Here is an 11,443-nt window from a genome sequence, read left to right as displayed (position 1 = left end):
GAACAGAACAGGTTAATCTCTAACAAAATGCAACTAAAAAACATCAAAACCAACTTTGTTTTCAGTATAAACAAAAGAGATATCAAACGAAAGTAAATAAATCTAATCCAAAGTTGAAACTAGGAAACCCAGTGGTTCATCCAGAGAGTGATCACATCTTTTATTTTTCTTTATTTTCCTCTGTTTGGAAGATAGGAAAAGATAGGAAACAACAAACGACTATAACACCAGTTGAAAATAAGACTTGGAACCGAATCAACAAATTGTAATCGCAAGAAAATTGACCAGATCTAGACCTACAAATCGTGCCAACCAAATCAACAACAAGATTTCCCAAGAAAAGCATCAAACACTCAAAAGCCAAGTCCTATTTTACAAATATCCATAAAAAAAAAATTCCCTGATTCAATACGAAATTATATAAAGAACCGGGAAGATGGCTGTTGGTCATTTCAAAAGCTTGTTGATCTCCTCTGGATAATCTACGCAATATTGCATCTGCTCCTTCAATTTGGGCCCAAACTCCTTGTTGAAGCTATTGGCAACTGCTGTTGCAGCTTTTCCTCCACCATATCTCTGGGTGAAATCCTCCTTGATTCGCTCGAGGAAGGCAATTGGCATCTGCCACCCAACAACCTCAACAGCAACCACACAGTAAGTGAAGCCATTGTCGACGAGGTAATTGAAGCTGTGGCCGTCGTAGTTATAGGTGAACCTGTTGTTGGAAGCAGGGAGTTTCTGAAGGCATTGCGAGGCGATGCTGATGAAGTTTTCGCTGAATTCCGTGTATTCGGCCAGGATCACCGTCCCTCTAGCCACGAAGCTATAGATTAACAATTGCTGCCCCATCGAATTGATCACCTCAACCCTAACCCTAGGAAAGAGAAATGAAAACAAAAAAAGAGAGAAAAGTCTCGGAGGGAGATAAACTCGATATCAATGGCTTGCATACCGACCTACAAACATCTCGGAGCGAAGCTGTCGCGGATTTTACCAACTTGCAAAACCAATGCTTCTTGAGATAAAGAGGGAAGATGAAGAGAAAGAAGAGAAAAAAAAAAACTAGAAGAAGAGAAAAAATGAAGAGACGCGAGAGAGAAAGAGAGAGGAAGAAGAGAGAGAGAGAGAGCCGTGGGAGAGTGGAGCGAAATTAATAAACAATTCATTTAGACTTCCAACAGTACTTTTCATATTTAGAAAGAAAGATGAAATTACTCTAGGTTATATTTTAAATGAAAAGGGTTTAGCTAATTCAATGTGCACCAACTTTTGATAAAATTGGTTAAATTTGAAGATGAAAAGTACTTTAAAGAAACTGATGCGGATGCTCTAAGTAAAGACGGTTTGAATGTTAAATTGAGTTGAGTTGAGTTGAGTTCTTTATTAATAATAGTGAGTTGAGATGATAGAGTGATTTTTGTGAGATCTACCTAAGATGAATTTATATATGTTTAGATATTAATATAAATTTAGATTTATTCATGAAAAGTTGAAAAATATTGTGATCCCTCGTGTAAAGAGATATTGAGTTGATAGAGGTTGTGAGTTTCACGTGTAAAGAGATTTTGAGTTAACTAATATTTAGTAATTAGGGAGTTTGGTGTTTAGCTATTAGACTGAAGTTAAAATTAGAATGAACTGAGTTGATCTCAGTATCTTTCAAGTTCAAAACGGGCCCTAAGTCTTGTTTGGATTTAAAAAATCATCTCAACTTATTCCAAAATTTCAAATTTTAAAATAAAAATAATATTATAATAATATTTTATTTAAATTTTATCTCATCTCAATTCAACTCACTATTCAAACCTTCTCTAAAATTGCGCAAAGATTAATCAAACGTATTGTTTTAAGTGAAGAAGTAAATAAAGTTCTCAACAAAAAATTTTAATAATCGAAAAAGTCTAAATTTATCTTGTAATTTATTTCTTCAGGACTAATGTTAGAAAAATATATATCAGAAAATTGGTTTTTTGAAACTCTTAGGAGTCGTTTGGATTCGGAGATGAATTGAGATGAGTTGAGATGAGCTGTGAATAGTAGTGAGATGAGTTGAGTGAGTTGAGATGAGCTGTGAATAGTAGTGAGATAAATTGAGATAAGATAAATGTGGGTCCCACAAATTATTGCATAGTATTTTTAATAAATTTATTTTATTTATAAATAACTAATAATAATTTATTACTTAGCTAACTTATTTTTATTTTTTTAATATAGTGAATAATACTATTTTCCGGATTACAATATTTTTTTGTAACAAATTTATTTTGTAAAATATCAAATAAATATTGATTAATAAAAATTGTATTAAAAATGAATTTTTAATTGTTTCCAAAATCGTTAAATAATACTAATATATATAAAATAAATTTTTATATATAATTATGCTTAAAAAATGGTCAATGATAATAAATTATAACATATAACATCATTCAATTATGTAATGAGCTGAAGATGAAGGGTGCGTGAAAGGGGTGGGTGAGGGATTTCAAGACCTCTGCATCGAGATGAGGGTGCGTTTCGGGCTTGGGTGAAAGGGTGGGTGAGCTTCGTTCGCCTTCATTACACTCGTGTAATGGAAACAGTCGAAAAGTAAAGTAACGGTCAGAAGGGTTTTGTCTTATATGAGAACACATCAAAGACTTTTCCGTCAAACGATTTCAAAAATATTGAAGTCATCTTCAATATTACTTTCCGTACGAAATGAGCTGAAATCCCCTCAAGTCTCCTCCGAATCCAAACCGCACCTTAGTATACTACCGATATGAAAGTCTTACACATCAGTTAGCATAAAAAATTATTAATAGTTTTATATTAGAAATATTGGTGTCAGAGTCATTGGTTGTTGGTATTATATAGATATTATATAAATTATTTTTCTGATATGAAATATTATTTTGCTCATAGCATTAGTTATCATGATGTTTATAATTTAAAATGTTTATGTTATAATTCAAGACTTGAATTAAAAATAATAATGGAAAGAGTAAGGATCTTAACAAAAAAAAAAAAAAAATTAATAAAACAAGATAAGGAAGAAATGATTAATAAATATTTAGTCTTTTTAAATAGACAAGTGAAAATAGATGAATAGAATGATCATTGCAATTTCTTAAAAAGATGAGATTAAAAGAACACATAATCATTTGATTATCATTGCTTTATAAATAAAAAAACAAAAAAAAAAAAAAAAACAATTCACTGATACATGTTTTTAACAACGATAGACTATATAAAAAGAAATGGAGTATATTGAGAATCTTGTATTGGTAAGACAAAAAAATAAAAATAAAAATCTGTTGGTAAGCTCGTTTATGCTAGGAAGCTGTAAGGGTGGTCTTGGTGATATTCCCTCAAGATTTTGATCTACTTATTCTCTTTTAATATAGGAAATCATTATTTAAAAAAATTCTGTCTCAATGAGTTCTTTATTCAGATTTGACTCATCCAGATCCTCTATTATACATATAGAACCTGATAACATCAATCAAGATGATTATAATATATTAACTATAGAAAGAAATTTACAAGATTAAACAATTCCTAATGTTCCAAAAAAATAAAATTTATAAACAATCCACTTTTTCTTCAAAATTATCATTTCTTACTAATTATGCAATTAAAACAGTAGAAAAAACTTAGTTTAAATGATGATTATGAATCAACACAATTATTGACAAAAGATGTTATTAAACATCATAAGGAACAAAATTATTCTTGCATACATATTAGACTAGTACAAGTTGCTATAAAACCATTCACTAGAAGAGTATACTTTGTCTAAGAGATAGAAGACATTATAAATTTCATGACTTAGTACTTGGTATGATAGAATCCAACCTATTCCAAAGTCCAGTTTATTTTAATTGTTATCCTAATTATTCCCTTTCATTATTTGATATTAATATCCTACATGCTTTAATATTAAATATTAAAACAAGTGGTTATCATATGATAAAAGGATCACATCCATTAAATGTAGTTTATAGGATCCATTATAAACTTATGAAAACGATGTTAGAGCCACAAGCCCTTATTATTAGTCTAAAAGACTATACATTATTATTACAATCTAACACACCAGATTCTAGTATACAAATTTCTAAACATATTCATTGGAATCAAATTACACTTTCTAATGAATGAGAGTTAGATAATATAACTCTATTATTGAAAATAGAAAATAATACTACAGATGATCTAGAATATATAGATCAAAAGACGGACGGATTAATTCAAATAGCTTTTCAACATTTTAGAAGATCATTTTTCACATTATTCCTCACTGGTACCCTTTAGTTATCATACACGTAGATCTGTTCTTACTTCAATTTCATAGAATAGATCTCAGAACCTAGAAATCCAAATTAGGGAAGTTATTCCTAAAAACATTATTGACACATGTGTATACAGTTAATCCTAGTATACCATCTACTTCTCATAATCTTGACCAAATAAAAGAACTCTCATCTCCAACATATCCACAAGTGATTGGAGATGATGCTCAAATATATATTCTTAGTAAAGAAGATTTTAATATTAATAAATAATATCTTAAACATGATTATATGAAAGAAGAAAATAACCAAAAACGATTATTATTTATCTCAACTTTTATAAAAATTGAACAAGATTATATTCAAGAGAAATATTTTGAGTACTTAGAAGAAATACATGATAATATACCTTTCTTCACATAGTTTGAAATCTACAAATCAAATCAATTATCAACCATAAATAGAACCACTAATCAATGAATTAAACAAGAAAATGATCGAATTGTTTATGAAGAATATTCTCCCTTAGAAGCCATTTAATATAGCCAAAGAGGCACTCAAGTCTTAGCACAATAAAGAAACATAATTCTATATTAGATATGAAAAGCACAAATAATATAATTAAACAAAATAATTATAGTAATTTATTTTTACAAACTATGAGTGAATAATTAGAGAGAATCGAGACCCAATTATCTCATATTAATCCTACTGTTAAAGAAGCAAAAGAAACTCCATTATTTGTTCCCCATGAAATTCCATCTCATTGGAAAACTATTTTTTCTAAGAGTATAAATGATTTGTTAGAACAAATCTCTAATAAGTTAGAAAAATTAAATATATCTAATACTTCTTCTACTTCATTAAAACAACCTCATATTAATGTATTAAGTAAAACAAACTCACCTATCTTATTATTTGATTCTAAAATTAGTAATATCGAAAGCCAATTTAAAAATATAGATTTCCAAGTAAAAAAGATTATAGGAGATCCTGTTAATGAATATTCTGCTAAAGATTCTAAATATCATGTTTCCATTACTCGAAATTGGTATCCGTGGCCAACTCTACCGGATATGCAATTTGAAGAAAGAGAACATATAGTAAGATCTGTTTTTTCACCAGATGTACTATATGAATAGAACATAAATAGATTATTTGAACATTAAATATTAAATCATTTTCAAGAAATGATTATGGTTGGTAATATTTATAAAGGAAATGAGAAAACAGACCATCAAGTGGCTTACATTATTGATACAGGTTTATTAGCCAACTAAAAGGTTGATGGGATTATTATTTTTCAGGCGAACAAAGAAATAAAATATTAAATCAATATAAATATGATTAAAGAATGCAAATAATTAAAACAGAAGATGGTCAACCATTAGAAGATGCTATTAATACTTTAATATTCATATTAACTAAACATTTTGTTGGAAACCCTATTCAATTTAAAGAAATAACCAGTTATGATAAATAAGGCGTATAGGTGGTTCTACCTTTTTATATAATAGTTCGAATGAACTCATTAGACAATATTTAATGTTTGATAAATGTTATGAGACACGGCTCATATGTCTATACAATTATTTGATTTTCGTTGATATAAAAATGTAATTCTAACTAAAATTATGATCAGAAATGACTGTCAACAACTATACTGGAAGAAAAAATTCATAGTCGGAATTCCTTATTACTTCGCCCAAAAGGTAGGAGAATCATTAGACGTTAACGCAAACTACTCCGGGTGTATTGGGCTTTTGCATTTGTTGTAGCATGTCACTTGTCTTGCCTATAGAAGTGACTTGGGATTAGTGTTAGAAATTAGTTGCTATGTGTATCTAAATTGTTTATATGTTGGTGATGTTATAACTTAGTCTGAATGTGTAGTTTAAACTACTCCTGGTTATGTATATTTTTTTGTGTTAGTCAGAACTTTATTTTTGTTTTTATTTTCAGTTTTTATCAGTGTGGAATGGGTTCCTAACATGTTATTACACAAGTTATTCATGTATTTTGGAAATAAATATCAACTCAACACAAAAGTAAAGAAAATTTGTAAAAAAATATAACATACCACGATTGGGGGATTTGAGCTTGATGGTGTTTGGGGAGATGAGTGTTCTTCCCTTTTTCCCATGGTGAGAGGAGATGAACTGTATAATTCGACAAGTTATTTTTTATTCAAAAAAATAAAAAAGAAAAAAAAAAGATCAATAAAGCAATAAAGAAAAAATGTGTTGGTTTTGTTTTGGCATCAGTTTTAAGTGTTTGAATGACGTTTTTGATGATTATGATTTGTTATTCAAAGAAAACAACACAGTCACAATATATATATATATATATATATATATTTATATGAGAGGGAAACTCACTATGGAATCAGATAACCATTGAGAGGCACCCACCACCATTATTGTAACTTTACACATCTGAAAATTGGCACCATGGCCTAATTTTTTTTTTAGTTATTTAAACTTATCATTTCTCTTCATTTTTTAAAGCTTATTAATGCTTCTCTCTGAGTAGATATATAGTTCATATATTTCATAGTATGTATCATAGTTGCTTATAATTGTGACATGTAATAGATACATATTGATGCCATTGAACCCTGATTTGAAACCAAAGATTTTTTAGTTTTTTCTTTTTTGTAATTTGTTCTAAAAATATGTACAAAGGCGAGCTCTGACAGCAAGTACAACCCCTCCTAATCTTGTTTTCATAGGCTGCATTATTATGATGTATGTAACCTGATGATGTTATGCTAAAATCCAAGTTGACTAAAGAGATTGCAGGTTTGAATTCATGTGATATGCATCAAACTTGTATGGAACTTTTTTCTGCAAAGTATGACCAGAAAGCAAAAAAGGGGGAAAAAAGTTCAAGAAATATTGAGTCCTAAATCTCTTTTACTGAAGTCAAAAGACTTAGAACAACAAAGGAGGTATCCATTACCATGCACTGTGGAATATTTAGGGCCTAGAGATTCTCTTCTTTCTAATTGGCAGATAAGAATAAAAGAAAAAGTGGGTTTGTAATTAATTACAATTCTATTCTGAAGTAAGGTAGTAGCTATAAGATGTGACTTGGATGAACTCGAGGGGAATCAAATGTACAGAAAACTACTTGCTAAATTTTCGTGCATCAATTCTAGAATGGCTCTGGGTTGAATAAACCAATTAGTTTTTCTCATGTGTTGCCTTTGTCACACTGGGTGGCCAAAGATATAGAAAAAAAATGCATAAAACAAAGCAAACAATGCTCATAACCAGAGCAAAAAAGCTTAGATTCCTTCCATGGGGTGCCGAAGATATAGAAAAATAGAAATTTCAAATGCATAAAACAGAGCAAAGATGCTCATACCCAGAGCAAAAAAGCTTAAATTCCTTCCATGGGGTGCCAAAAATATAGAAAAATAGAAAACAAAATGCATAAAATAGAGCAAAGAATGCTTATACCCACAGCAAAAAAGCTTAGATTCCTACCATGGGGTGCCAAAGATAAAGAAAAATAGAAAAAAAAAAAAGCATAAAACAGAGTATACCCATGACGTCACTCACTTGATGCCCGTTGCTCAAATGGCCAATGAAGACAGCACGAAGACGATGAAGACAAGGTGAGAGTGCAAAAACTCTGGGAGCGATTTCAGAATCCTTGTTTTTCTTTTCAAATGCATAAAACATAGGAAAGAATGCTCATACCCACAACAAAAAAACTTAGATTCCTTCCATGGGGTGGCAAAGATAAAGAAAAATAGAAAAAAAAAAAAAACATAAAATAGAGCATACCCACGACGTCACTCACTTGATGCCCGTTGCTTAGATGGCCAACAAAGATAGCACGAAGACGATGAAGACAAGGTGAGAGCGCAAAAACTCTGGGAGCGATTTCAGAATCCTCGCTTTTCTTTTCAATTGCATAAAACAGAGCAAAGAATGCTCATACCCACAATAAAAAAGCTTAGATTCCTTCCATGGGGTGCCAAAGATAAAGAAAAATAGAAAAGAAAAATGCGTAAAACAGAGCATATCCACGACGTCACTCACTTGATGCCTGTTGCTCAGATGGCCAATGAAGACAGCACGAAGATGATGAAGACAAGGTGAGAGTGCGAAAACTCTGGGAGCAATTTCAGACTCACTTTTCTTTCTGAGAGTGCAAAAACTCTGGATTTCTGAAATTGAGTTTGGCACCTAGGTGAGAGTTTTTGAAATCGACTCTTCTTTTTTTTTTTTAAATAATAATATAAAGTAGACGTGGCTAATGCCATGTCAGATGGTTCCGTAACGAGTACCCAACGACGGGTACCTGTAGCATAATTGTATAAAATGAGAGTATTTTTATAAAATGATGTTATTTTTATAATATGTTTTATAAAAATACTCATTTAAAATATAATTATGTAAAATATTATTAAAAATATTATATATAAATCATTTTCTATTAATTATATGCCATCTATGCCAGAAAAATGCTTTGACCTTTTCCTGGTGTTTCCAAAACTCTACTACACAGCCTGCCAAATAAAAAGTTCCTTATAGCTGCGGCGCTGCCTTTGAAATCTCTCTATTCTCACTCTGACCATGGCTGGAACCACAGTCTCTCCGACACCTCTGCTGAAGGATGAGCTGGACATCGTGATCCCCACTATTCGGAACCTTGACTTCCTGGAGATGTGGAGGCCGTTCTTCCAGCCCTACCACTTGATCATAGTCCAGGATGGGGACCCGTCGAAGGTTATCAAAGTCCCCGAAGGCTTCGACTACGAGCTCCACAACCGCAACGATATCAACAGGATTCTGGGTCCCAAAGCTTCCTGCATTTCGTTCAAGGACTCCGCCTGCCGCTGCTTCGGTTACATGGTCTCCAAGAAGAAGTACATCTATACAATCGACGATGATTGCTTTGTAAGTGTTTATTTCGAAATATTTAGATCTGTTCTTATAACTGTAGTCTTGTGTTTCTGAGAGGTTTTGGATTGGGGTTTATGATATTAGGGAGAGGAAGTTTGGATCTTATTGTGAATTTATTGGTTGAATTTTGGGTCCTGTTCTGAATAGTTGTATTCTGATTTGACTGGCTTATGGTCGGTTTTGATAATTTGGGTTTTTGTCGGGTTTGAGTTTTTTGGGTTTGGTGCTTCCGTTGCTTTAGTTATGTGAGGTAGTTGGGTATAAAGATAAATTAGATAAATTGAAATGAAGTCATTGTTTATTAAGATTAATTCTGGTGCGGGTGCACGTATCTGTTAGGGAGTCTTAGCAATAAACTGAATCTGCAAGAGTTGGAGATGGGATTTTTGTTGTTGTTTTTTGATGACATCTATATAATGAAATAATTTGGAATAGTATCAAAATGACATTTGTTGTTTCGTTACTTTATGATGATGTCTTTCACAATAGGATCGCTTTTCTTGTTTTCTTATTTTCTGATAGCGATCTTGACAGGTTATGCGTCGGTGTGGCCGGATCTGTATGTTTAAAGGAGTTTTAGAATGTTAATGGCGTTCTGCCAGTTATGTTTCCTGCAAAGACATTCTTGGATTTTCAGTTCCATGCTATCTATTAGATTTACTTTGAAAATTATTATCTAGCTTGTTTTATTTAAGTTAGGCAGTGAATGAGATGTAGCAGAGATGTCTTTGTTCTTTTGTGTTCTAACTAAATCAAGATTTAATGAAATAACCATTCGTTTTCTGCAAGTATTAAACTTTATCGTGCACCTTAGGGCACAGATGTCAACATTTTGCAGTAGGCACACTACCTATTGACATCTGCCAATGGATTTTATCCTCATATCACACCATGATTTGGAATCACACATTGTTTTGTCCTGTTTGATCCTTTTTTTTTTTTTTTTTTTTTTTGTTTTTTATTATTAGGATTCTATCTTCGTCCAGTTTGAGTTCAAGGTCACTCAGTTGGATCACAAGTGTTTATTCTGTATGATTTGCAGGTTGCTAAAAATCCATCTGGGAAGGACATTAATGCACTTGAGCAGCACATAAAGAACCTTCTGACTCCATCAACTCCATTTTTCTTCAACACCCTGTATGACCCATACCGAGAAGGTGCAGATTTTGTCCGTGGGTATCCATTCAGTCTACGTGAAGGTGCCCCAACAGCTGTTTCTCATGGTCTCTGGCTCAATATCCCAGATTATGATGCTCCCACCCAGCTTGTCAAGCCACTTGAGAGAAACACAAGGTATGAAAGATCCTTTGCTGCATACAAGAATCTCTGTTTCCTGTTTACAGAACTCTTTATCCAAAGCCTTTGTTTGTCAGATATGTGGATGCAGTTCTGACAATACCTAAGGGAACTCTATTCCCCATGTGTGGCATGAACCTGGCATTCAACCGTGAATTGATTGGCCCTGCAATGTACTTTGGACTCATGGGTGATGGCCAGCCAATTGGACGCTATGATGATATGTGGGCTGGCTGGTGCATGAAGGTATCTACTTTAATACTGTCTTTGTTTTCCATGATTCTATACTTCTTTTCGTTTCTATGTTATGCCTTCATGCCTTCTTATTAAGCTGCACTCAAGACAAGTTGATTTAACGATATGCAGGTGATATGTGATCATTTGGGATTTGGAGTCAAGACTGGTCTGCCATATATCTGGCACAGCAAGGCAAGTAACCCTTTTGTGAACCTGAAGAAAGAATACAAGGGAATCTACTGGCAAGAAGAGCTGATTCCGTTCTTCCAATCTGTTATCCTTCCAAAGGATTGCACCACTGTGCAGAAATGCTACGTTGAAATCTCCAAGCAAGTCAAGGCTAAACTTGGTAAGGTGGATGAATACTTTAGCAAGCTGGCTGATGCCATGGTTACATGGATTGAAGCTTGGGATGAGCAAAACCCTTCCGAAGGAGCTGTACCAAATGTTCCTGCAAAATAGATTTTTGGCTGTCATTGCTATCACTGTTGATAGCCCTAGGTTTCTACCTTTATCCAAAGCTTTTGCATTGAAGATAGTTGAGTTTTTTTATTTAGCTTGTTGGGGGGATTCTTCAATTCAGCATGGTACTATATGACGTTAGAACAATAAAAGATAATGGATTATGTATGTTTATAGATTGTGCCTTGGCTATTTTATTGGAGAATGATGAGATTATGGTCTTCATGAATGTTAATGGCATATTTGGTTGGTTCA

At 32.4% G+C, this 11,443-nt stretch overlaps 2 protein-coding genes across 2 annotated transcripts; one reads left to right on the top strand and one right to left on the bottom strand.

The window, feature by feature from the left end:
* Positions 1-447: 447 nt before the first annotated feature.
* LOC121236848 (putative vesicle-associated membrane protein 726) lies at positions 448-864 on the bottom strand. The gene has a single exon (XM_041133328.1). The coding sequence runs from the start codon at positions 847-849 to the stop codon at positions 448-450; it is 402 nt and encodes a 133-aa protein (XP_040989262.1). The 5' UTR covers positions 850-864.
* A 7,866-nt stretch (positions 865-8,730) lies between these two features.
* LOC121236847 (probable UDP-arabinopyranose mutase 2) lies at positions 8,731-11,443 on the top strand. The gene is made up of 4 exons (XM_041133327.1): positions 8,731-9,187; positions 10,236-10,486; positions 10,567-10,735; positions 10,856-11,443. The coding sequence occupies exons 1-4, from the start codon at positions 8,864-8,866 to the stop codon at positions 11,186-11,188; spliced, it is 1,077 nt and encodes a 358-aa protein (XP_040989261.1). The 5' UTR covers positions 8,731-8,863; the 3' UTR covers positions 11,189-11,443.

The sequence above is a fragment of the Juglans microcarpa x Juglans regia genome, chromosome 6S, assembly GCF_004785595.1.
Source record: "Juglans microcarpa x Juglans regia isolate MS1-56 chromosome 6S, Jm3101_v1.0, whole genome shotgun sequence".
In the NCBI taxonomy this organism is placed as follows: domain Eukaryota; kingdom Viridiplantae; phylum Streptophyta; class Magnoliopsida; order Fagales; family Juglandaceae; genus Juglans; species Juglans microcarpa x Juglans regia.
The sequence above is the reverse complement of the archived record's forward strand: the minus strand, read 5'-3'. Positions and strand labels throughout refer to the sequence as shown.

Bases quoted from the DNA above. Each gene is read 5' to 3' on its own strand.
- LOC121236847 (XM_041133327.1), top strand. From the start codon at position 8,864: ATGGCTGGAACCACAGTCTCTCCGACACCTCTGCTGAAGGATGAGCTG. The intron at 9,188-10,235 runs GTAAGTGTTTAT...TATGATTTGCAG, and splicing joins CAATCGACGATGATTGCTTT to GTTGCTAAAAATCCATCTGG. The intron at 10,736-10,855 runs GTATCTACTTTA...AACGATATGCAG, and splicing joins GGGCTGGCTGGTGCATGAAG to GTGATATGTGATCATTTGGG.
- LOC121236848 (XM_041133328.1), bottom strand. From the start codon at position 849: ATGGGGCAGCAATTGTTAATCTATAGCTTCGTGGCTAGAGGGACGGTG.